We start from the raw sequence: 27505 nt of genomic DNA, 5'->3' as shown, positions 1-27505 counted from the left end.
GTTCAACAATAACAATTCCAAGACACTCAGAAAGGAGGACCATCAAAAGAGATTTTGTTTACCTGTTCTAAGTGGATTCCCTGGATCAAAGTGTACATACTTATTTTCCAATTTCCTAAACAAATATAACAAACAATTTACTAGTTACAATGCGCTCGCCCCCCGGCTGGCGGACCAGTTGTATATTCACGTAACATGAAAACAATATATCACTATCTAGCCGCATTGAAAGACTCATCAAAAAATTGTGGGGCAGAAAAAAATAATTTGAATAGCCTCTGCAAAACTTAGCTCTTCACTCTACTTCTTCATGTGGAAGGACGATTTGCACTAGTCAAGTAAATAAACAGCTTTCTGGCAATGGTTCCATAGCCGAACAAAGAAAATCAAGGTAAGAAGAGGACAACAAAGACTCATCCCATCTTCAATAGTTCCCTGCTGTTGTTTTCAGTCACTTTCTTACGCAAAATGGCCTTGACAATTGAGAAAACAGCAACGAGAGCAATCTCAATGTGCACTGAGCTGCTAATCTTTATATTAACTTGCCCCATGTTCTGGCTATTCAAATTCGCATTAACAGCCATTCTCATGCCTCGGATTGGTCTAAACTCAGACTGAAAACCTCCACCCAACACCATCTCATTCTTAAAGGAGAGAGCTGACATTGACAGACTGATTCTATCATCCCTCACAGGGTAGTCTCCCCCTTTTAACGTGGCCTCTAAACCCCCACCATATGCCACTTGTTCAGGGCCCCTCATTTGGCCAGCATTCACTACAACTTTGAGTCGCTTCCCAACCAAGATTGTATCTTCAAGCTTGGCACCAACATAGTACTTGTTATCACAGGATGTCAAGGAAACTCCACATTCAATAACATTTTGCTTCAGATTCCTCAGCTTTGTGTTGCTATGAACTGTATAGATCATACCTTTGCCAGACAAAGTCTGAACATCAAGGGCTGCAGAATAAGTTTGGCCCCTAGGATCTGCATAAGCTGCAGCGCACTCGGAATGAATACTGAAATCCTGCTTGTCCTTGCTTATCTGTCCTGTGATTGAGGCATACACATTCCTTCTTATTTCTATAGCTGTCTCCAAGTTTACACCATCAAAGCCCACGTCATGGTCCCATCCTTGAGGATCAAGAACAGGTCTCACAAGCCACTGGTCACTTGTGACAAGGCAGCGATACCTGTGTATGGTGCAATCTGAGTCAAAACTTGGAGGGACTGCCATATCAGGTAACAAAACAGCCTCAGGAGAGGTTTGCTGGTGATCAGAATTATCCCCCACTCCACAATCTTCCTCTCCGGAAAGCCTCCTCTCCCTCCGCCTCTGAGACTCTTCTTTTAATTGTTTTTTCAAATATAGTGTTTCCCGGTAATCCAGCTCGTCAAGGTAGTCTTTTTTCTGGGATTTAGTCAACTTCTCAAACTGTGATTTTGTCAGGATTCGGATTGGAGGTAGTTGATTGTAGTCATCTTCCTCCTCTGCATCTGAAAGTAAAATCTCATCAGCATCCTGTTCCACTCCAGTTGAATCTGTTGTAGAGCGATGCTTTAGAAGAGATGAGAGAAGATGGGGCAGAGAAGGCACCCGGGGGGTAATCAATGGCCCCAATTCAATGCTACCTTTGAAATCCAAGAGGGTATTAGCATCGCCAAGAACTTTGGTGCATATGCATAATAATAAGAAATGAGATTTCCAAACTTGTCCATTGGGAAGAACACTTTCCCCCATGAAGTTCTTTTTACAGTGAGGATCGTTCTCCACTAAAACTACCGGGTTTTCAAGTTTTGAGTCGGATACTGCCTGATTTATATAATGCTGCATCAAATCTGCACATTGGGTCACATATGATTCATAGGTAATAGGAAATCCACTAGGTCCTTCAGGAGTTGCAGAACCATGAGTCATGACAAGGATGGTATTAAACCAAAAGGCATTGCCAAAGACTTCAGTCATAAGCTTCAGAAGGGGGAAGTCACAGTAACCCATGTTGATGAGGTCTAGGCGTTCAAAGAATAGAACAATGTCTGGTGGTGATTTCCTAATGAATTTCCTTACAGAAAGCATAATCTTCCTATTTCTTCTCAAATTACTTGTGGATGAAGGTAAAAAACCAGGGGTGTCAATAAATGTTACTTTGACCCCATTGATAGACCCCACAACCTCTTTGATGTGAATAGTGGCTGGTCGAAATGCATCAGTCAGAGCCTTTGTTTGATCAAATACAGAATTTATTGTTGCACTCTTTCCAACACCTGTTTTACCCAACACGAGTATTCTAAAAGAGGAGTTCAATTCGGGTATTCCAGATGCCTCTTGTTCTTCTGCTACAGCTCTAGCTCTATCAACTTTAACTCTATTCATTTCCTCTGCTCGTATTGAAGCTGCTAGGTGCAATCTATGTAAAACCTTTGCCACCAGAAGATTGTCATGTGACTGCCCAAACCTTAGAAGAAGGCGGAAGAAGTTGATTCGGAGATCCTCAATCTTGGTCAATGGATCACCTTTCTTTACCTCAACCCCATGAATAGATTGGCAAGAATCTTCAGCCACTTGCTGCAGAGATTGAGGAGACCCAGTTTCTTGATTGCAGCTAGAAGAGCATGAAGTATCAGAAGTTGGTGATGAAGACTCTGACCGGGCCATGTGAGCTGCAAATAATGACAAACAAATAAACTCTTGCAGAAAGAAAAATCAACATAAAAGTTAAAGTCCGATGGCAAACATAAAACAATTTCAAACTAGATGCAAACTCAGATCCCAACATTAAAACAATTTCTTTTGCCTTGTCAACATGCAAAATATATGATATGAAAATTATTGTCCCTACTTCAGTTAGAAGATGTCATGCTCAGAAGCACAAACAAGTAAAAATCTACACAAATGTTTTCAAACTGGTATGGAGCAAGATAGCTTATTACTTGGCACTAAATTACTACAGTAACTAAAACCAGATGCTCCAGATGATTTAACACCACCACTGAATCAACTACTACAATGGCAGTGAACTCATGATCCTTTTATGCAGATACCCAAACAAAGCCAAATATCATTCAAAACCATAGAATCAGAACCCAAGAACCAAAAGTTAGTTGCTTTGATTAGTAGAGCTATAAACAACTCCCTCCTCGAACCCTAAAACAAGAAACGGGGCCAAACTAACACCTCGGACAATTCTCATTTCCGCACGGAAATTCATATCACCGGATTCCCTAAAATAATTAACAATAATATCTAATATCACAAAGCAATCCTCTCATTTCAACAAGAACACTCATAGTTTTAGTACCTGATTGAAAAAACCATTTCTCCATTAAGCCAAGGATCCTTATAAGAAAAGTAATTATCGAACTGAATGCCGACTGAAACCCATAATATAAACACAGACAAAACTGTGACCAGTAAAACAACAAATTCCATAGCTAGAGTAGCTAAGGAGCAAAAATAAGCACCTGGGTCATCAGAATCTTCATTAACAGGCTCCTCGCTTAAGAAACTGCCACTGCCTGACAAAGGTCTAGTTGAAGCCAAAGACTTAGATAATAGCTGACCAAAAACCCAATCTCTAACACCCTTCATTCTACCTGCAAGAACTCAAAAAGATGCCAATCTTCACAATTTCAACTATTAAACAAGAAAACTAAATGATCTAGAGCCTGAAATAACTTGGAGATTTACCCAAATCAATCCAAAGTGATAAATGATAGTTCTTGAACCCCCATACAAGACTGAAAGGAAAGGGAAAAGAGAGCCCAGTAAAAATCAGACGACTGGGTTTTGAAATTATAGGTCTAAATCAAAAACTCAATTGGAATCAGTTAGTAAAGGAGTGTTTTTCTTGGATTTGTTGATGACGAGAAGGTGGGAAGGAGAGTTGAGAGGCTGAGATAGGGAGGGAGATTATAGATAAGTCAGGGATTGATGATACAGACGACACACAGACACAAACAAAGACTTGATTTTTCTTGTTTGTGATTTTGTAAATTAAGAAAAAAATAACAGAAAACAAGAAATTATTATTCGAAATGTGAGGAAAACGTTGGCGTATTTTTGTGATAATCGTGAGATTCGATTAAAACAAATTGGATTATTAGGTTATTGAGTAATTATGTTAACACAGGTTAATTATTTTTTATTAAAATAATTATTGAAATTAAATCTATTAGGTTTAATTAAATCAACAAAATTACAAGTAAATTAAATATAGAGATGAATGTTTTTTTTTTAAAATTAAATCTCAACCCTAGTCAAGTTTTAAATCAAGGAGTTTTAACATAGAATATAAAAAAGTTTAATAGCTATAAATTTTATTAAACAAAATCATTTTATACTGTGTTATAAAATAAAATATTAAGTCAGGTAACTTGTTTTTTTTTTTTCCTTTCAATTTCTAAAAAAATTAAAGAAATTAATTGATATGTTTGACATATTCTTTTATTCATATCAAAATGAGAAAAATTATTAGTTTTGTTTGCTATGTTCTTTTATATTTATGAGATTTACACAATAAATATCAATGAATATAATTTTTTTTTTATGCAAGTATATAATGATATCTCATATAACCATTTTTGCTTGATATATTACCTCCCAATTAACTTATTTTGAAAAATATTAAAAAATAAGGTGTGTATTTCAAGGATAGGTTTCTCAACGTATGTTCTAAATGTTTTGGGTTATTAAAAATCAAATTTTTTTTATAAAAAACCCTTGGCATGATTTTTTGATGACCTTCTAATAGCTTGTAATTGGACAACCAATAATACTTCGCCTATTTTTCTATATAAAAATTAAGGAGTAAATAATATATTGCTTGTTAGACTCGGGTTTTCTCTAAGCTTAGACACATTGAGTCATCCATACTAAACCCACGTGTTTGGGTTTTTTTTTTAATTTTATTTTTTAATGTTGAATTTTTTTTTTCAATTTTTACAAATTCTTATGATTTTTTATTAAAATATTATGTAATTTTTACTTGCGAATACGCTTCCAAAAATATTTTTTGATCTCAGGAGACATTATTTCCATGCAACCCTACTTAATTTTAATAAATAATTTTTCTATGCATGTTCCATGGAGTAGCATGAAATCGCTACTCCACGATGACGTCCGATTGATCGAAACCACCGACACGACCCGAGTACCGACTCAAAAGATTCATAACTTTAGATCTAACCGTTTAAATAACACTGTGGTTCCAATAAACAATATTATTAGATACAATCGGCTCTAAATCCTGTGTCTCAAGATCAAATAATTACATCTACATCTATCTTTTAACTTTTTAATTTATTTTTTGGTTAAAATCATTTAGTTTTTACTTGATTTTCACATGGAATGATAATATTTTTCATAATATATGCATCCTTACATAATTTATTTTTTATTTGATTTTATTTAATCACTTTTATATATATGTCTTTGATTAAATAAAAAAATTAATTTAAATAGGCAAGGTAATTAAATACAACTAGAAACATGTTGTGAGATCAACTATCTTGATCTACATTTATTTCTTGATTTTTAAAATTTTATCTTTTGTTATTGTTAATGATTTTTTTTTTTTTGCATTTATTGGTAGAAGTGATTCTTGATTTATTTAATTAAATGCATACATAATATTTTTTTTATTTATAATTGACAATTTTTTGTTAAAAAATGCATTGAAAAAACCTGTATATTCAATTTTTTTGTTGAAAACAAATATTCGACCCACGCCGAAGTGTGAGTCAAATAGCTAACAAGAAACTTTAAAATGTGTAGGGTTTTCACTATAGCAATCTATAATGCTCTTTTTTTTTTCTTAATTCGATCCTTAATCTTTGTTTCTCTTTAGTTGAGTTCTTTTATGCCCAAATTTATGGATAATATATAAAAACATATTAAAGAGAGACAAAATTGAAACAAAATGGACTAAAGTGTAAAACAAGGAGGTAACAAGTGGTGATTTAAAAAATGGGACAAAAGGTACACTTTGATCCTCTAACTTTTTATATGATAACTTTTTAGTCTCTAAATATTTCAAAAACTTAATTGTGGTACACAACTTCATTTTCCTTTTTTTCTAGTCCATGACTTAAGGTAAGATAGAGAAAGTCAGCAAATTTCGATGGTAGAGAGAAAATATATGTTGACAATGATTACAATCACCAATTTTGTTAATTTTGATATTTATGAGTGCTATTTGATGAGAAGAATTCTAATAAGTTGTTTTTCATCTTCAAAATGCTTGAAAAGGTAGATCTAATATTGGAGAATCTTTGGATTTCAGGTTGATTTTTTATTTTTGGATTTTTTTTAGGTTATTTGAAGGCATAAGTGGATTTACTTAGATCTTTAAGGTGTTTTTATATTAGAAAATGGTTAAAAATGGGATTTTTTGGTGTTGAGCACCCTTGACATGAATTTTTGATGACCTCTCATCACATAAATATAGCCAAAATCGACGACACATTGCTTGCCAATTTTTTTCCAAACAAATCAATAGCGAACAATAAGTCGTACGCCCTATAAAAGAGAATTAGTAGCCCAAACCCATGCATCTAACCCTTTTTCCCCCTCCTCAATCATTGATGTCACATTTTTCTAGCAAAAACTTTTTGTCAAGATTTGAATTTTCAAGTGGCCATTGTATTTGGCCAACACTTCAATAGGTTATTGTTGTCTTCTGTTTTATCTTGACTTCTTTACTATTTTATGCTCCATGATGAAGTTCTTTCTCTTCTCTTTTTTACATGTGATCTCCTTTGCACCATCTTTTTTTTTTTTCTTATGCAAGGACTTGTAAACTTGTATCAAGCCTCTCTCTTAGATCGCTTCTACCTCTTTTGATGTAGCATTGTCTCAATTCTTTTATTGGGCTCCATAACTTGCATCTTTATTATTTTCTAATTTGGATGTCACTTTTTTATCCACTCACTCTTTAGTGTATTGTCAATTTACTCACTCTTGGGTCAATTGCCCATATACAAATCAAGTATGGTGGAAGACTACTCTCATTCACATTTAGGAATAATTGTAGATACTCAATAAGTACCTATATATGCACTTTTGTTTTTGATAATGCGAACATACTCATAGATGCTACTCACATGTGAACAAAGACTCCCAAGAGCTAAACCACAAGAGAGCTTGCCAACTCGAAGTCCATCAGCAATCGCATACTTACGTGTGGGTTGAACTGCAAGAGGTAAGATTCAAACAAGTGATGTCCTCGCACCTTAAAGCAACTCCTTGCTACTTGACTACAAACTAAGGTTCTTATATATGCACTTAGAAGAACTAAAAGAACACTTTGGATGTAGGTTTTAAAATTAATTCCAATAGGTATCCCCTTTACACCTCTAAAAATCACTAATGCTAAGAATTTTGCATTGCCAAGGATTAAATTTTTCTGCAAATAAATCCACATCAGTATCTACATAACTATCATCATGAGGAGGAAAAGTTTGGACTTTGCAATTATATCGCAGATTTAAATAAGGTGTTGAATGCTAATGTATTCTAATCCAATTATAAATCCACAACACTTAACATAATATAAGTGAGAAGTGTAACCTTCGTGCTCCCTCTCCTCACATTTTTTTTTTCTAATAAATTTAAGGGTAAAAGGCAAGGTGAAAATTCTGATAATTACCAAACCACAAGAAGCCATTATGATATGAAGCAGCAAAACCAACATATGGAGAAGGCAATGAAAACAAATAGGTAGTCATAGGGCGTTCCTTATCAATAGTACCTCAAAAAAAGTTTTGATGGGATGTGTCTTTGTTATATGAGGAAACAAAGGAGATCGCAAGTGGGGTGTGAATGATCAATTGATATGTCTTTGTACTGAGAAAAGAAAGCAGAGGGTATTGGCTAGCTATGACAGGTGATCATGGAGTTCTTAGATTTATAAAGGCATTGGAAACGCATGAGAGAAATATCTGTGGTCTCGATCTCTGATGGGAATGAAGAAAAAGTTACCTTATGTTTACTTGGAAGGTAGGGTTTTATTAGGGTTCATAAAAAGAAAGGGTTTTAGTAGGGTTGTGTCTCTTTTTCCTTTTTCTTTTTTCTCTAACAAAAAATAAATTAAATGCATTTTATTTCCCACGTATTAGGCATTTTCTACTCCATACTAAAAGATGTGGGATGCATCACATTTCTTTGTTATTTTTTCTTTTAATGCTATTTTTTTTTTTAATTTCATCATTAGATTTTTTTTTTTTAAATAATTACTTGGGTTGTCTTTGAACTTTGAACTGATCAAATTGACTAAGTTATGTCAAAACCAACTCTCATACAATTTAATTTTAAATCTAGTTTAGGCAAGAAGTTGGATTATAAGGTTTTTTTTTTTTTTTTTGTCAACTTCATTCCTTGTTTCTTAATTTCATCATTCTTTTTTTCTAGTTGTTGTTTTTGAAACAACTAAGTTGACTGAGTCACATTGAGATAATTTTTACACGATTTAATTTTAAACTTGGATTAGACAATGAATTGGATTAGAAGGATTTTTTCCTATCAATTCCACCCAAACTTTTTTTTACCGCTCGATTAAGATATTTTTGAACCAATAGATTATGTTAAAACAACTCCACAATTTAATTTTAAAATAATACTAAACAAAAAATCAAGTTAGGAGGTTTCAAAATTAACTTACAAGTTGTTTAAAATCAATGACAAATAATTATATTCACATATTTAGATAAGATAAAAGACAATTTTTTTTTTCTATATTATCTTTATTACCTCTTATTTCTTCTCAATAAGTATTTTATAAAAACATTAATTTTAACATCTAATTTCTTCTTTATAGAATTGTAAATAAAAAAAGTTTACCTTTTTTGTAATATTTTTAGAAATTAAATTTCATTTGAAAAAAATTCTAAACATGAGATTTCTTTTATTCAATTCAAAGAGTTCAAATATAATGTTGCTGAGTCACCTGAATATTTTTTTTGTTAGTCAAATTTTTTTTTTTTCAACCCATTGGGTTGCACGTGTAAACTAGTATTATACCAAGGAGGCAAGGAGTAAAGAGCCCAACCTTGACGAGAGTTACTATTCGCGAGGGTTTCGCCAACATTTTATTTCCACAACGCATTTTGTTTCCAGCTGGGTTCAGCCCCAGGCAACAGGCATAAGGACACACACCAATGATCAATGGCTACCCAGGAGAAACAATTTTTTAATGGCATACCATCACAACCCAACAAATTCTGAAACTTCCCACGTTAAATTTCTTGAAATGCTAGCACTATTCAAGATAACAAACATTCCGGTTACAGGAAGCAATGCTGAAACCATAGAAATGGTAGAGCTCCACTGCAATCATAAAAAAAAGTGGATAAAACATTTCTTGGGGCCGTGTGATACCTGCTTTTTTCATTAAGTTTAAGAACTGTAAATCCCCCAAAAAGCTCGAACAAGTGTGAAATGTCTAGGGGAAAAAAAGGTGAATTCAACTCTTATATCAGATTTTTGACAGAGATACACCGTGTAAGTACTAGCTCACCCATGAACTACACTCCCAAGTATTGCAACTTCTGAGAGGATTAGCGTGAAAAAAGGAATCAACCCACCCACAATACTTGAATGAGCAGAAAAAAACTTAGGGCACTAACTAAATCAAGAATCAACTTCAAGGAATTCATACCTTCATAAAAATAATATTCCTGAATCGATGAACTTTCAAGCGCCTCAAAAACTCAGGTTCGCTTTATGTTGCAACTGAGGATAAGAGATTACCACCTGGAATACTCATAAGCAAATTGATGCTTGATCTTATCTGTCATCTGTGATGAGAAAATCACAAGTTTTTTTTTTTTTTTTTTTTTTGGTATAGAAAACTGGCCATGGCATCCCATGGATGCAGAATTCTTCATCAAACCAAGACTCGTTGATTACTTTGTCCAGGGTACTTGAGTTGACCACCAATCCTCCACTTCCCATTATATCACTGGGCAACTTGTTTCTCGCCAGCTTTGTAATAGAGCATCTTCTGTACATAAAACATCATGTACCCTTGTGCAGCCCTCACAATGTTCTCATTGACTTGAGTGATCCAAGAATCATCACACTTGTACCACTGATTACTTAAGCGCAAATAAGTCACATAGTGACCAGAATCAAGTTTACCTGTGTGAGTGACCACAGCAAACAGCTCAAACTCTGATGACATTTCATTTGATGCATCTGCTTCATCTCCGTCAAATGGGAAGATCCTATTTCCAAATCGACTCCTCAAGATAGAAGAAGAAAGATAAGGTGCCATGTCCAATGAAAAAGGAAATTGCAGATAACGGTCAACCTTCCTTGACATTTTACGTATGGAAGAATGTTCAAATCTTTTGATATGAAAGCATGAAACAAGTGGAAGCTTTCTTATAGACATCTGTTTGAGAGACTCCTGCCTCACCTGACACTGTTGGCAGAAGAATTTCTGGTCAGAACCCAATCTCTCAGGTCTAGTAAAGCGGTCCAAGCACCCAATTAGTGTCGATATCCCACCATTTTGGCTTGAATTCGTGCAATCCACCTCACCATTGCAAGAATGAGTCTTCAAAGACATAGACTTTGCAGAACTCCCCAGGTAAGGTTCCAGATCCAGAGAAATGTCCACACATGGGTCATACTTAGTAGATGTGAAACCACAAGCTGTGCACATGACATCAGATCGCAAGATTCCAGAAAATACTCTGTGGGCAATGCAACAATCTCCATGGCCTGCACATCCAAAAACAGTGGAGGTTTCAAAACAAAAAAAAAAGGATAAGTGCAACAAGAATTCCAGTAAGAAACATGTGTAGAATAGAATGCATATCACATTGAAAAACACAGCATGGATCCAGTTATAAACATAAAGCTTCTTTAAGAATAAACAAAACAAAAAAGTTTGATCTTGGATATCTTCCTGCTTCCGGGAAGTCCTTCTTTTTGTGTTGCTTGATAAGTTTATCACAGCTGTTAGAATGAATATTCCTTTTTAAACAACGAACAAGCAACCATTGTTTGCTAAAATTTTTTCATTGAGATGGCAGAGAATGGACTGTCTATTCAGCTGCCACAAGAAAACACACCCCAAAGCTCCTACAAACACTCTTTGTAGCCCACCAGAAATCATGCTAGCAGCAACAGGGAGAGGACACATGTAGTTCAGTTACCTTGAGACAGACTAAAGTGACTGTTGATGCTTAGACTACAGTACTAAAACCAGAGAAATAAACTTAGTACGGACAATGGCAATCTGATATCTCCATCGAAATAAGAAGGTTTCAGAAGAAATGTCATGTGAAACCAGTAAAGGCATGCAAGTTTTCTAGGTACAAGTCAGAATAGAAAGCTGGATTTGAACCTAATGCAACCATCTGCATCTTCTCAGACTGGAATGAGCTTTGCAATGAGACAAAACCCTAGTAAGGACAAAGGTCGAATTAAGATGAGTATTATGGCAGGCGAGAAAATCCTATGATGAACCAAGCAGGCTAAGAAAAAGTTGACTTACTGGAACGAAGCAGATGACACCATCAAGCCAGCAGGTTGATATTGAGAATTAGCCCTAAATCAGACAGGGCTTGTTCAACTCCTAGGGCAATAGTAATGAGACCTAAGCCCACATCCTGCAGTTAAAAGCTGCGACAACTTAGTCTTTAACAATATTTTGGACCAATTGACTGAAGAAAATTGCCAAAAGCAGAAAAGAAAGGGCCATCAATAGCTAACGGAGCTCTAGATTGATGATCTTGCAGCTTTAGCAATGACAGCCAGTTCTATTCATGCTAAATGGTCTAATAGTCACTCACTCCAGTGCCTCAAATAAAACAACTAACAGAACGTGCCCTTACGCCCTCGAATAATTCTTTTGCTTTTGTCCCAATAAGAGCTACTACTTAGATACTATTATATTGTGAAAGTCATAAAGAATATCCATCCTCATCTGACAGGCACAAAATTGACTTAAAACTAACAGTGCATAAAATATGACATTCCTCCAAGAACTGAAGATAATGTGGTACTTTAAGCTTTAACATCTCGTCAGATTGAAGTAGTTCCAAACAAAACTAAATTTTTTAGCAAGGTTCTAATCTAAAAGTAATACAAAACTTGATTGTCCAACGTGGCTGTAATCTCAAAATAAAATTATCACACAATCACATAAATCTTCATATTATCTAAAAGTTCACAACAAACTATGTTTACCAAAACAAGACCAATCCAAACGAAGGAAAGCAGATATCCATCCACATAACGGATGCCAAAGTTATGGGCCCACATTCAGCCATACAGCAAACAAACACCCCACTTCAATTATCAAATCAGTTGAGAAAACTAGACTTTGCAGTTTCTGATTAAATAAGATGCAATTGAACCCCTCAACCAGCGCATTCCCCATTTGTCAACAAACTACAAAACACATCTGATGCTTCATGTCTTCCAAGTTGTGACTCCAAAACCTCAAAGAAAAGTCACAGGCATGGCTAATTAAGCATGAAAATCTGCAGAAAGAGAGAATCTCTTTACCTAGACCATGGGTCTTGTGTCGATCCTTCTCCACCTTTTCATGGATCCCATCAAGCATGGAAATGAAAAACTCATGCGCATCCTGCTGTTCGTAACTTGCTAAGTTTGCTGCATGTTGCCACCAACTGCAACAAAACAAACCAATCACTACAGAACAAAAATCTCACAATTCAATGTCAAAAATTAAAATTTAAAAAAAGCCACCCGTCAGGGGTAAAATAATTACATCTACTGTAGATACATTTCCACATAACGTGGAAAACTGCGATCTCAAAAAAGAGATTGGTCTCCATATAATGTACCATACCACACTCATTTCGCTATCAAAAACCCACATCTCAGACACAAACAAAGCTGCCAACTTAACTCAAAAACAAGCAAAAATCACAATTATGTTCAATACCTGTACAAAAACTTGGCGGGACTATAAGGCACGGGATTCCCCGAAAAAACAGCAGAAAACATAGCATCCATATCACAAGCCAGACACAACCTCAAACCCTTACCCCCATGACCATCACCGCCATTACTTCTCTTTCCACCAACAACCCCATTCTCATTACCACTCTTCTTTTGCTGACAATAATATCTATTATGCCTATCACTCAAAAAATAATTCCGTAAAGGCGGAGTATGCAGCAATGCCTGCAATACTGAATTCATAAAACAAGTGTTCCCTAAATTATTCAGCCCTCTCAACCCCCACGGCCGATCCTCTACAAAATTCAACACACTCGAATTGTTATTCACCAGCACGCGCTCGTGGATATCCGGAAGCCACGGCCGGTACTCAACAATCCTCCGTTTTTTACGGAGATTATCACTATTAACATTGCTATGAATATTGTTGGCCTTAGATGACAGAACCACCGCCGCGTCGAAATCGCGATCGTAAACATAATCGCGACACGCGCAGCAGAAAAGCTCTGCACGGTCGACATCGACGGAGATCTCGTGACCAGGAGCCATGGAGGCGGCGTGCGCCGCCGCATGGGAGGGTTCCGGAGGCGCGTGGCAGGATATGGTAGCGCAGGTTACGCAGGCGTAGATGCGGGGGACAGAGGACACGCCGCACGCGCCACAGCGAGGGATCTCTGAGGGGTCTCGCCTGATCGAGGCGCGGCCGTGAGGTGGTTTGATGCGGAGGCAGTTTTGGAGGAGGTGGAAGGGTTTGGTGCCGTTACGGGAACAGAAATCGGCGAGGTGGGGACAGGGTGGAGGGATAGAATCGTGGCCGTTGAAATGGTGGTGGTGGTGGTTGATTTTTGATGACATGGAGGAGAGTGAATGGAGATTTGTGGTAGAAGTTGTGGTTGATAGTAGGGAAGCTGGATTTGAAGGACATGGAGAGGGAGATCAACGGCTGTGATTGGTGGAAATGGAGCGAGGGAACATGGAAAATAATGAGGATGAGGATGATCTTGCGTGAGAGAGGGGGCGGGGTGGGGTGGGGGGTAGTGAGAGCGTGGTCTGTGTGGTAAAGTTGGGGTTCTGTTTTATTTTCTGTTAAGATTGTTCGGAAATGAGATCTGATTCTGTGGGGGTATTATTGGGCTTATCAAAAATTTTATTTCAGGCATTGAATTCTTAATTTCTTCACTTTCGTCCAATCCAACACAAATCACCTACGTGGAAGGCAACTCTTTTTAGAATTAGTTTCGATGATAAATAAATTTGTTTGCTTAATTAAACATTATTGAAAAGAAAGAAATTCTGTATAGATTCATACGTTAAAATATGTAGAATTTATAAAACTGAGGGAAAGGAGACTTAATTTAATTATAAAAAATATTTTTTATTAGAAGATAATATAAAAATATATTTATTTTTATCCAAATGTGCTAATCATATTTGGAAAGATTTTTTTTTTACGCTAAACAAAAACCTTCATACTTAAAAAAATTATATTTATGATGAAATTTTTATTTCTAATGTCAACACCATTGTTATTGATGCATCTTGAGAGCAGGAGATGCCTAGCTAGCTTCTCTCATCCTTTCCGAGGCTACTTCTATGGATTGTGGAAAGCATCTATTATTTCTACTGTCAATACCATTGTTATTAAAACCGGTTCGGACTACATAATTTTCACAACCAAAAGGACTAATTTACAAAACCATAGAACAACAAGGACTAAATTATAATCTACTCTATACAACAATAGCCGTTAACCGACTAATTAAAAAAAAATTAAAAAGATTGTAATTTTATTGTACATGTTCTCATAAAATATTATTTATTATAATAATATTTTAATTTATTTTTATAGAGTTATTCATAAATTTAATAAATTAATCTAAATTAATTCAAGTTATTTTTTTTAATTTTATCTTCTAATATTTAATTAATTAATAATTAAATTTTATAATTTATTTTTATTTATTTTATATGTGGTTATTATGGTCTAATGATACTAATCACTAATTTAACAGATTAACTCAGATTGATCTAATATGTTTTCATTTTATTTTATAAAAAATAATATTGTTTTAAATTTTTTCTATGAAGTTATATTTTTATCAGTTATTCGGTTGTTTTTAAATTTATCAAGTTAATTGAATCACATTAAATTAACTCTTATATAATTTATTTATTTTTTAAAAAAAAAATATTAATTTCCTTTTATTTATAGCATGCGTCAACCTTATATTGTCTACTTTCAGAATTATTAACTGAATAGCATAAATATTTTCACTTGAAAAAAAAATCTAATTGTTAATAAAAAAATAATACTCAAACTACTTCAAAAACACCAGAAATCACATCAACAAAGGCATTTTAATCCATCAAAATGCTTTGAATAATTGTCACGAATCCAAATATATGTGCAGAATGGGAATCTAATTTAATTGAGCATCAAAGCAAAGGGGCTACATCACTTTCAAAACTAAATCACACGTTAAATTAAATTTAATTAACAATTTATTATGATTTTATATTTGAAATAAAATATTAATTCACATAATTACACTATTTAAAATACAAGTAAAATGAAGCAATCTTATCTTTTTTATTCTTAAATCATTTCTTTTTCTTACAAGAAAAAAATTTATGAGGAAAGACGAGAGAAACTCAAACTGTATGAGAAATATATGCCATTAAAAGGTTAAAAATCCTGCAGCATAAATCATCATGTTTGTGTGTATGCGGAGCTATTTAAATGTACAAACATGAAAACCAAATTCCATCACAACTAGTAATTGAATTAACAGCAGCACTTGAGAAGCATGTAAGCTTCTCCCAGTGAGAGGAACGACGCTGAATATCCAGACTTAGATAATCTGAAAAAAAAAAATAGTAATAAAAACAGAAGGGTTAAAACCAGCTCCAGTAGGAATATTCCAAGCATAGCAAGAACATGATCATCGTTTCAGCATCACCATCACTAATAATTAATTTAACTCTTGGAATTAAATTCAATTTCAAGCGTTTGAAACAGCTTGATAGTTTTGCAGAAACTAAGGCAATGTCTCAAAAGAAATAAAAAGTAGCTAGACAGGCAACCAAGCAGCTCAATGATGCGGCCACCCTAGTTTAATTATTCAAGCACTGGATTTATGAGCAAAGTGATTAAGTAAAGCACAAATGAGCATGGAAACGAGACATCTTTCTAGCATTCAATAAAAGCAATCATGTTTCTTCCCTTTTACAGCAACTCTGTATCCCCACATGTTTGGTCTTTCTACTTCTGGTAAAAACTGGGGAGGTTTGTCTTCATGTTTTCTTGTTGCTTGCCCCACCAGTAGAAAAGGTGATATGACGAAACTGGACAGAAACAAGAGACCTGCCTCTAATGAAAGAGGTCTGTTACAGTGGCATGTCTGAAGTACAAGGTATGATGGGTTGGCTTCTCACGTGATCATAGAGAAATCGGAAGAAATTGGTCTTGAAATACCTTAGCTCTAATGACGTATCGAAATGCCTTGAAATGGTTCTAAGATTTCGAATATTGCTCGTAAAATTCTGGGCTGCTGGATATGAGGAAAAAGAGTGGTGTGATCTAGTTCATGGCCACCAGATTAACAGTTTTAGACTTTTAGTCGTGGTCTGTAAGGCCCTGGCCTGCCTGTGGGAGGGGGCTACCTAGCTTCCCATGCCATAATGGGTGCAAGTGCATCAACTACTGAAAACCTCGTCATGCTTGCATAAATGTTGCTTTTGCCAAATGGAGGCGCTCATCACCTTGGTAGTTTACATGTTTTTGCATGTTGCAAAAGGAAAAATCTACCACATTTGGGTTGATTCCTTCTTCTTCTTGTTTTGTCTCCCCCATTCATTGAAGATGTCTCAAGTGAAGCAACGTTGTTTTTTAATGCGAGAAATAAGAAGTCTACGGCTGAAATGTGGGTATATGAATTTTCAATACTCACCATTAGAAACTCAACTGCAGAAAGCATTATCGCTTCCCTCTGATGCAGAATTCAAAAGAGCTGAACTGTGAGAAAGCAATTATGTAAATGATGCACGCATGAGATTCAAGGGTGTAGCAATCATGCCACAAATTTATCATCTTCACCATGTAAATATCCATAAGATGGACGCAAGTCAATTCTTGAACCAATAAACACCTATTATTTGCATTCCCTTCTCTTCCTTTCAGAAAATGACGATAGTACATTCATCAATTTTTTTTTTTAAGATATTACAAATAGAAACTTCATTTTACAAGTATACAGTAATATCAGTTATTTGCACACAAAACATGTCTGATGCCTGGTTTTTGAAGGCATTGATGTTCGTATTTAACTTGGTAAAAAAATGATATTCGCAATTTGTTATAAGGCTTCTATTTGTCACCTTTGGTGGAATATATAAACAAAATATTCAAAGAGCGACGACATTCATGAATTTCCTCTTGGCAAAGGCCAACCACCATTTGTTTGGAGTCCCATTGGGTCTATATGCAACACTCAATAGTCTCCCGCTAGTTTCTTCCCTTATCTGTTTAAGATAATTTCTGAATAGCTCTGCAGTTCAAGAATTAAAAGGTATAAATAAACAAAGGTTTGGAACAAAAACAGCAAGGCAGTCAAAATCACAGTCCAACTGAAGAACTTAACAGATCCAACGTTTCAGAATTATGGGCTGAAATCAATAATTCAGTAGAACAGTTATAGCAGGAGAACTTGCAGCCTACTGAAACTACTATTGAATGCTATTTCTACACGATATCTCAACTCAGAAATTATAGCTAATACCATAGGAATAATACAATATCATCAGGCTCAAGGGTATTGAACTTCCCTGGTATGACAGAACTCTTCAATAGAAAATAAAGCCATGACAAAGATTATCTCCCAAACAAACATGAAGACTATGAGAGGAAAATGACAAAATCTACATGGTTTGGAATGTGGATAACAATGTCTGTCACACAAATTTGTCATCAGCAGAAGCACAGTAGTGAGGAATAATAGTAAACAGCAATGGCAGTAAAGCCCATATCTTACTGATAGCTGATAATATAAATGGCACTAATCTCATGATCTCTACGATTCAGTGACACACTGAGACAAGACATTAATTCAAAGTGCTAGCATGATTATGGAAGTCACTTGATAAACGTCAGACAAAAGTTAAGTACCAAATTTATTGAAGAATAACTATATGGTTTTTGGTTAAGTCTATAGGTTGAACATAATTTAGTTTGAAGACACTGCTAGTGTGTTTTACTGCTTCGTTGATATAGTTAAGATGAAGCAAGAGAATAAATTTGCTTATGGACTGTTTAGGTTATCTAAACTTGGTTCATATACTTTACAAACATGACTAGGTAAACATTGCTCATGACATAAAATCTGTTGCACTAATTTAACTCCAGGGAAAAAAATCATAAAAGAAACTTTACCTGCTTCCTTCTGAGATTGAGGATCAGCAAAAAGGCCCGGGAAAGGAAAGCCAGACTCTCCAGGAACAGGAACCTTCTCCAAACCCAAGTTAATAATTGCTTTTGTTCCTTCAGCCAAAGTTCTGCAACCCTCAAGCCTCTTCAAAGCCACATTGATGTAGAATGTTAAGTAAATAAGGAGCTTATCAGCTGGGCTCTGAATATCAAAATTTCTAAAGAAAACATTGGCGCGAAAAAATGTGATTGCCTCATCAACTATATCAGTTCTATCTGCATAAAACACACAACAATTTCCACACAATCAAGGTAAGAAAAAACATAAAGACATTACTCTAACAATTATTCGATCATCAAAATAAATTATAATGCATGTGTTTATAACCTTGATCCGAAACTGGAGCAGGACCCTTTATATGACTTTTTAATGGAAGCAAAGGGCATCCGCAAGCTTTTCTTACTCCCTCCTCGTCCACAAAACTAGAGTGATGAACCTAGCCATGAAAAACCATCTTTCAAATTTCATCTATAAACAGGAATTTAATTCACATTGCTGCTATCACCAAATATAACCACATGGTATAATTAGAGCAAAAAAGAAAAATCAAAGAACCTAAATATATTTATTATTTAGAAAAACCCAATTATGATGTTAACCAAGTTTTTCCCATTAAGTGACTAAAGACACAAGCTTTAACATATCTACTCTTGTGATTTCAATTAAAAATGCCTATCCCATCCCAACAGTGTATACAAATCTCACATGATCAACCAACAATTTTTATCATTTTGCGCAAATGAAAATACAAAGATGAAAACTAAAGAAAAAACTAGATTTTCAGATTTGATCCACGTACCATTTTCAATTCCAAAGCTCAAAAGATTCAAGCTTTGCAATATTTCAGCCAGATAACCGCAGCCCTGAAAACAATTAGAAGAAAGACATCAAATTTACAAATTTTGGGAGCTGGGTTGATGTGTTACAGTGCTAATATGGTAAATTATTGTACAGAATCGGATACAAAACAACCTTGGTTTCATTGGAAATGAAACATAAGAAAAAAAAAAAAAAAACACCAAAGCCTCATGATTTGAAATCTTAAGAAAAGGAAGATAAGATAGAGGCAGTAGAATTACCGAAAAAAATCCAGTCTCTCAGGAGTGGTTGTCGAAGTTTGATTAACGTTGTTGTTTTTAGCCTATGATTTACGGTTTAAGCAGAGGAGATCAAACGCGTTGTCGTTTATGTTCTTTTCTTCTCTTGAGTGGGGATGTCTTTTGTTGTCGGATCGCAATGAAAGTTCTCTTGCATAATCAAAATGGGTTAATGATGGTTTTTTCGTCTCTTTAATATTTTATTTATATTTAAAATGTCATTTTATTTTATTTTTTTAATATCAATTATGTATATTTTTTTTTATTATTACATATTTTTATCAGTTATTTTTATAAAAATTATTAAATAATAATTGAAATACTAATAAGGATCGGGTTTAGTGATAAGGGGCTAGTCCTCTTTGTAAGGTGAATATATCGTTTGAAAACATGGTATAAATTGTATTTTAATAATTTTTAATTTTATTTTGTTTTGTATAAAATTAATATAATTTTAATATTTTTAAAAAATAACCATAAATAAATTACTAGAAAATAGCAAAAAAAGGATTAGTCTCATGTTATTGAAGGGACAAGGATACTTGGCACAACAAAAAATATTAATGACTGTAATATAAAAAATTTGGCTGCTGTATAAAAAATTAATTTGCTCCTTGTATGTTATGTTTTTTAAGATAAAATCCTTAATTGATTTTTTTCCGTTCTATTTTACTGTAGAGACAACTTAATCCCTAAATAACTTCTTTTTCTCAATTAAATCCCTACATGATAAATTGTAAACTTTGTCAGAATTAGTTAAATAATTAAATGAATAAATGAAAGAGATAAGAGTTGAGAGAATTAGTAGGTATATTTAGTATTGTGGTCGAACAATATTTTTAAATTTTTTTAGCTTTAAGTTAATTTTTTTTTAATGGTTTTGGATTATTTTGATATTTTAATGTAATAAAAAAATTTTAATATATTTTTTAACAAACAAAACACTGTAAATATATGTAACCAGAATAACCACCTTAATTTGTCGTGAATATCATAATTCTCACATAATCATTTGAAATTTGATGAGGTTAGTGAGATGCTTTTGGTTGGAGGAAGATCCTAATGAATAATCATTGACCAAGACTTGTGCTGGAAAAAATTAATCAAGAAGAAACAAACAATTTTCGGATTTTTTTTTCCATGGCCACATGACTGCTTAGCTTTCATTCCATGTCACCAGTCCCCACCACCACCTGTGATCATTGACACTCTGGCTCTGTAGTGTCCCTGCAACCAGCCACCAGCCACATCAATTTTCTAAGGCAAGGAATCTTGACTTGCAAGCTACAACGTGTTTCTTGGTTGGCTTGCTCCAAATTTTCCACAATGCTGCCATCGATCTTGAAAGATAATAGGCAATGCTCTCTTTTTAATCTTCCTCCAACAAAATCTAACAATTTTATTTTATTTTATCATGGTAAGATCATATATATATATATATATATATATATAAGGACATAAAATATATGATATTTAAAATTATATTGAGCTCGTTTTAAAATTATATTTGATTTTAAAAAATATAATAATATTAAAATAAATTATTTTAATATATTTTATAAAAAATATCTCTGAAAAATATTTTACACCACACCACAATATTAGACGCAGACTTATTTGACAATGAAATATATCAATGTATTTGAATTGATATATTTATAAGAATTTTTGTTTCTATCACTTTAAAAAAAAAATTAAAGCCAAGATAATAACAAGTTAAAGTTGGTATTTGGATTAATCAAAACCTACCATTCCATGAATAAATTAGGGTTTATATTAATCAAAACCTACCATTCCTCCAAGTCAAAGTTTATCAACCTTTCAAATGAGGGTTTTTTTTTTTTTTTTTTGAAAGGTAAGAATAGCAAGCCTGATTCCTTCTATGGTCAAAGCTTATGAAGGGATCATTGTGCTTGCCATAAGCCACACATCAAAGGTTGTAATAGCAATATTCTACCACTTGACTAATAGAATATTGCATCTAATTAATAGTTAGTTGTGCTGGAAACATCCCGCAAATGTCACGAACACTGCAAAAAGAATTGAAAGGAAATCTAACAAGTTGTTAATTTATAATATTGTTTGCTTGGGGACCAATCTTGTTCTTGCAACTTAGAGAGAACTGCAAAAAGAATTGAAAGGAATCTTGAAATATTCAGATTATCGTTATCATTTTACACGGAAATCTTGTTTGCTTGGCGACTGCACTCAACGCAAGCAAACTAGACATCTTTGTTGTAAAGTAAAACCATCATCCTAGTCAAGCAAACTAGGACTGTTTGGTTTGGGATCTAGAATAAATTGGGTTTAAAAAAAAATAAATGAAAATTGACTGGTCAAATCTAGTTTATTTAAAAAAAAACAATTAAAATAATATTATTTTAATATATTTTTATTTTTCAATTTAGATGATTAACCTAATCAACCTATCCATCAAACTCATGAACTAGATCTTATAAGCTAAGTTATGTTTGGACAATATTTTTTTCTACGTTTAAAATTGTATTTTGAAAGAGTGTTTGTTTTGAAAAGGTATTGGATTGATATTTTTTTAGTATTTTTTAATGATTTTTATATATTAATATAAAAATAAATAAATAAATTGAAAAAAAATATTTTAATATATTTTTTTACTAAAAAAATTTAAAAAAAAATATTCTCCACTAAAATACCAAACACTAACTTTGATTTCAAGGAATCATTAATGCCAAGTGTTAAACTAAACACCTCAAAGTGAAATAACTTGAAAACTAGAACACTGCAATAACAAGAAAAGAATGCTGAAACACAATCAACTCTTACCAGACCTCTAATTAACTCCTCCCAAAAGAATATCCCAAAAGAAAAACAACCTTTACTGACTAATTTAGAGCAATTCACGACCCTATTTTTGGAGTTCAAAGACCCTTGAGGACAAAGAATGATACTACTAGAACTAGCTGTACATTTCATTCTAGCGCTGACACACCTTGGTCTCAGTTGATAATGCGCCTTGGATGATGTAAGGTTTCATTGATCAGATTAAGCTTCCGAATGATGATGTCAACATGTAGGGGATATTCACAAGAGGACCGCGTGCTTGTGCAAGCTCGTGAATGTCCTTCACGATGTCAAATACGGCCTCCGGTTGGGCTAGTTTGAGTGCATTTTCTGACATCCTTTCCCGTTCATCTGCTTTCGTGCTAAACCATTCTTTAACGATTCTTGCTGTTTCTTTAGGACTTCTGGTGAACACACCAGCCCCATTGTCTACAACGTAAGGCACATTGCCCTTTTCCTGCAGTTGACAGATGAAGAAACAAAAACAAGATGAAATCAGGGCTAAATGTTGCCTATCAATCTGTCGAGTTAAGCGAAAGCGCAGAATGTTGATGGCTTACTTGTCCAGGAATGTAGTCATTGAGAATAATAGGAAGCCCTCTAATCAATGCTTCTGCGATTGTGCCAGGTCCAGCCTGTGAAATGTTAGAAGTCAGTAAAATCTATTAAGTTCATAGACAAGAAGGATTCATTTAGTATAGAAAAGTGAAGCATCTCGAGCATACTTTCGTAATTATGCAGTCACAAGCTCCCATCCATTTCTCCATCTGTGTCTCAAATCCTCTAACCTGAAATAATGCAAACCAGGGCCTTCAACAAATAAATACTTTTGTCGATGTATGAAGTATATCGTACGCTACACATATTACATGCACAAGGAGTAAAGTCCTCTACCTTAACTGGGATTGTCCATTTATGAGACTCCAATGTTGATTTAAGAGCCTTGTTACGGCCACAAATGATGATTAATTGCCCAAGTGGTTTTCCAAGTTCTTTATCAAACAGTGATTCTCCAAGAGCTAATGCTGTTTTCTTAACAGGCCCCATACCTTCACCACCTCCCATCAGTAAAACTGCAGGCAAATCCGGGTCCAGTTCAAGCTCTTCTCTTAACTCATCCTACATAACAAGAAACAAAAGAAGCCGTCAGTTGAGCAAATCATCGTAGTAGAGCGTGTGTGAATGCGAATGTGTGATCACAATTGTGCACCTTCGAAAGAACTGCAAGAGCAAAAGACGGTCGGATGGGCAAGCCAAAAACACGGATTTGAGAATCTTCCAGCCCATCTAGTGCAGCCCTCTTAGCTACCTCCTTTGATGGGCAGTAGCATCTATTCACCCCTGGATGAAACCTGAGAAATCCCATTGTTAAGATAAAACAATTTATGATTGGGAGGTTAATGAAACATCTTACTTCAAAATAACTTAAATCAACTAACCATGTAGGATGGCAGCTATTGAGGTCGGTGATGACTGTAGCAAAAATCACTTTCTTTTGCAAGCCCTGCCATTTCAGAACCCACAGGGGAATATGCTGCATCAAGGGATGAACACTGATAATTATATCTGGCTTGTACTCCATTAGACCAGCCTCAACCTCCCTGCAATCACACAACAGAATGTGATTAAAGGAGTTTCGTTAGACTTATAATGATAACAAACATTGGATTCACCCATCTTTCCGACATCCAATCACATTTCCAGCTCAAGAAACATGTCATTTTAGCTACAGCGGTGATTAACATTATGAGCTGATCAGTGGGGTCAGAAAGAATCATTTTCAAGAAGAGACTACAAATGCACGATCAGAAGTGGAAGGGGGGAAGAATAAAGAAGTCCTTAAAAGCTCTAACATTTATTAATCAAGAGATTCAAGCTTTTAATTTATTTTAGAGACCAAATTAATGGATAAAAATGAAAACTATAAACTACAACCCACTTTCAGGCAAAGAATTATCATAAAATGTGAAAATATTTCCAAGTAAAACAAGGAGAGAACCCCAGAAAGATTGAGGAAATTAAAGTACTTGGCATAGTAGGCAGCGATTGCGGCAAGATAGCAGGAGTGTATCCATCTTGGAGAAGTACTGTGAAATGCCACCTTCCATAGCTGTACATGTTTCACCATGAATTTGTATTGCCTCTCCATATCATTCAATGGCCAGCCTGTGTACTCTTTCCAAACATCCTTCACGATTATCTGTAACCACAAATCCTAACCTCTTTAAGTTTAAATTATAATCACAGAAACAATGACATGTAATTAACTAGACGCCTTTTTTAGCAGAGGAATTGTCCGAGTCAAGAGAAAAAAATCACCACTAAGACAAAGGGGAGGGATAGGGAAAGGGCCTTGAAAAGAGGGAAAAATGATTGAATGAAAAAGAGAACAGAAGAAGAGAACAGAAATGAAAGTGGAAATTAAAGAATTCATCATTTTACAAGAAAATTGAAAAAGAAATGATTGGTAACTAAGAGAGAGCGAGAGAAAAGAAAGAAAGAAAGAAAAACAACAAACAAATAAATACAAGAAGAACAAGATGGCGGATACCATGTTGACAAGATCAGCACTTTCCTTCTTTACCTTTACATATATATGAAAAAAACAAAACACCTCTAACAAGAGCAATAAAAGGTCAAAATCAGAGGCAACAAAACACCAAAAAAGATCATGTCATGCACAGGATCGAACTCAAAACCCAGATCACATACGTTGTATTCATCACCATATTCAAGCTTGAAAGCTTCACGAATGGCTTCAGCAGAAGCACGATGACCACCACCTGTATCGCTCATAAGGATCAAAACATTCTTGATTCTTTCAGCACCAATCTGAACAAGCTCCAGGGTCCCATCTTCCTCTTCAAAATCATCTTCGCTCTCATGAACATAACACTTGTGCTTTTGTAGATTATTACTATAAAAGCCGTTGCTGCTATTGCTACTACTACTGAAGGACCCAAGATTCCCATAAACTCTTTGTAAAACCTCCGTAAATGATGATTTCCTTGGAGAAGCCACGGTCGTCATTATAACTAACTTCTAAATATTTGAAAAGTCGGCAAAGAAAAAGTAACGGAGCCCTAGTGAAACCTAACGGTCAAATATCCTTCCCGCCACCGGAAAATGGGGTTCTTCCTGGCGGGGAGAGGAGAGAGATTGCTGGTTTTGAGAGAGAAAGACGGAGGGACAGGGAGAGGGAGAGAGAGTTTTAATCAGGGTTATTTATTGGTGGTTGTGCGTGAGTTGGCAAGAAGATGTTATTGTGGGGTTAAATTTGGAGGAGAAGGATGCTTATGTGCTATGGAATTATGCTTGTTGAAATATGGATTCGTGGCTTGTGTGGGGCATTTGGAGGATTTTATAGCCGTCGGATTCGCATTTTATTTTGGAATGTTCCAATGGGAGGATTTAGATTCGAATCTTCAATGTTGCTGTGGGGAGAGTTTTCTTGTTCTTTGCATGGATGGTCATGGTGGGTTTTGGGTTTTGCTTTTATGCCCTTTGTTTTCTTGGTATTTGATTTAAAAAAAAAAACAGGAAAAAAAGAGGAAGAGGTGAGCTGGCCCTTGATGATGATGGTTCCAGATGGTTGTTATGTTGAATTATGAGTAGACAATGGAATTATTAATTTATGATAATTACATTAGTGGGAATTGGATAGATGGTGATGATATGATAAGGGGAGTAGAGAAACATATGATTGGATTTTCCTTTAATTAATTAAATCTCGTCCTAATTTTGTGGTAGATATTTGACATCATTTAATAAAGTTTTGCTATTAAAAAAATTTGGGAAACAATTCATGGAGGGAGTTTTTCTTGTAGATTTCATTTTTCACTTTTTTATGCATTAATGTTTTTATTTTGTTATTTTTCACTCGTGATACTGGTGGTGTTCCCATCCATGTTGCTGAAAAATGAATTTATTTTAAAAATTGAATTTAATAAAAAATATTTTTTGAAAAGATTCTTGGATAGACTACTTGATAGTTCTTTCATAATATATATATATATATATATATATATATATATATATATATATGAAAATGATATAAAGTAATGAAATGGAATGTTGAATCCTACTTTTTTTATCCATCACCAATCTGATCCTGAAGAACAACATATAAGAGATTGATTAAAAGGCAATGGATTGAATCCTAAAAATGATGAGACGAGAGGCAGATTATCAATTCCATGTCCCATCAAATTAAAAGTCAAATTATTTGTGCAATAATAATGACGTTCATGCAAGAAAAGAAAAAAAAAAAAAAAAAAGAGTTAAAGGTTGTTGTTTGGTAACAAGGAATGAGATGGTGGGACTAGAAATGGAAGTTTTATTCTAAATTAGTAGGTTTTTAATTTTAAAAAATAAAACTATAATGAAAATCAAGGGCGATTATTTTCGGTTCAATTTGATTTTTATATAAAAAAAAGCAATCAAACTGAATTTTTTAAAAAAAAAACCTGAAACCAATTCAAACCAACTGACTTTGGTTCAATTCAATGTTTTAAGATAAAAACCAGTTTAAACTGGTTTTAGCTCGGTTTAAAATAAAAATTTAAAAATTTATTTATGACATCAGCATATTAAAACAATTTGAAAATATAAAAAATAATTTAATTTAAAATAATTAAATTTTAACTAATTTTTGTTTGGGCTACATTTTCAAACAGGACGAAGCCCTACAATAATTAAAAAAAAACATTTAAAAAAATGATTTTTTTTTGTGTTTTCTAATATTATAAATAAATTTTAAAAATAAAAAAAATATATATATATTTAAATAAAAAAACATGTGATATATAAACTTTACATCCCGCACTCAACCTCAAATAAATGTTCCTTGTTACCACTGAAAGACAAAGACCGATAAATAACTTGTAGCAGACTCCAAGTAAATGGTTAAAGGATAAGCTTTTGACTGATTCCAAATGTTTCCTTCACAGGGTTTCCACAGTCGTATCACTATCACCTCCAACACCCTTTCTGGCTTTCTCGGTGCCCCCACCACCTATCAACACCACCTGGGGTCACCGTGAAAATGATTTGGACCGAAACACCTGTACTTTTTTGGAGCAGAGAAAGAAAAAAAGTACAGTTGTGATTGTGGATAAAAGGGTGATGCTACAAATTACAAGGGCATGAGAGCAAAGATCAAGTGGAA

General features: G+C 34.3%; 4 protein-coding genes across 5 annotated transcripts; all 4 read right to left on the bottom strand.

Annotated features, from left to right (window-relative positions):
- Position 1: 1 nt before the first annotated feature.
- Positions 2 to 4004, bottom strand: LOC118052058 (translocase of chloroplast 90, chloroplastic). The gene is made up of 3 exons (XM_035062873.2): positions 3690 to 4004; positions 3464 to 3595; positions 2 to 2662 (listed from the first exon to the last, which is right to left on the bottom strand). Exons 2-3 carry the CDS (start codon positions 3588 to 3590, stop codon positions 414 to 416), a joined length of 2376 nt encoding a protein of 791 aa, XP_034918764.1. The 5' UTR covers positions 3591 to 3595; positions 3690 to 4004; the 3' UTR covers positions 2 to 413.
- A 5289-nt stretch (positions 4005 to 9293) lies between these two features.
- LOC118052057 (ubiquitin C-terminal hydrolase 22) lies at positions 9294 to 13990 on the bottom strand. Its single transcript, XM_035062872.2, has 3 exons — positions 12922 to 13990; positions 12519 to 12643; positions 9294 to 10724 (listed from the first exon to the last, which is right to left on the bottom strand). Exons 1-3 carry the CDS (start codon positions 13791 to 13793, stop codon positions 9955 to 9957), a joined length of 1767 nt encoding a protein of 588 aa, XP_034918763.1. The 5' UTR covers positions 13794 to 13990; the 3' UTR covers positions 9294 to 9954.
- Positions 13991 to 17067: 3077 nt separating this feature from the next.
- LOC118052056 (actin-related protein 2/3 complex subunit 3) lies at positions 17068 to 19677 on the bottom strand. The gene is made up of 5 exons (XM_035062870.2): positions 19501 to 19677; positions 19221 to 19284; positions 18749 to 18857; positions 18367 to 18636; positions 17068 to 17485 (listed from the first exon to the last, which is right to left on the bottom strand). The coding sequence occupies exons 2-5, from the start codon at positions 19221 to 19223 to the stop codon at positions 17343 to 17345; spliced, it is 525 nt and encodes a 174-aa protein (XP_034918761.1). The 5' UTR covers positions 19224 to 19284; positions 19501 to 19677; the 3' UTR covers positions 17068 to 17342.
- Positions 19678 to 22257: 2580 nt separating this feature from the next.
- On the bottom strand, positions 22258 to 25630 carry LOC118052055 (monogalactosyldiacylglycerol synthase 2, chloroplastic). 2 transcript variants are annotated; one of them, XM_035062869.2, is made up of 8 exons: positions 25051 to 25628; positions 24366 to 24538; positions 23778 to 23939; positions 23549 to 23690; positions 23233 to 23457; positions 23064 to 23126; positions 22899 to 22973; positions 22258 to 22795 (listed from the first exon to the last, which is right to left on the bottom strand). In XM_035062869.2, exons 1-8 carry the CDS (start codon positions 25366 to 25368, stop codon positions 22535 to 22537), a joined length of 1419 nt encoding a protein of 472 aa, XP_034918760.1. In that variant the 5' UTR covers positions 25369 to 25628; the 3' UTR covers positions 22258 to 22534. The 2 variants fall into 2 exon arrangements, with proteins under 2 accessions (XP_034918760.1, XP_034918759.1); XM_035062868.2 differs by having other exon boundaries at positions 23549 to 23939; positions 25051 to 25630.
- Between the last annotated feature and the right edge of the window lie 1875 nt (positions 25631 to 27505).

Source organism: Populus alba, chromosome 18, assembly GCF_005239225.2.
Source record: "Populus alba chromosome 18, ASM523922v2, whole genome shotgun sequence".
Taxonomy (NCBI): domain Eukaryota; kingdom Viridiplantae; phylum Streptophyta; class Magnoliopsida; order Malpighiales; family Salicaceae; genus Populus; species Populus alba.
The sequence above is the reverse complement of the archived record's forward strand: the minus strand, read 5'-3'. Positions and strand labels throughout refer to the sequence as shown.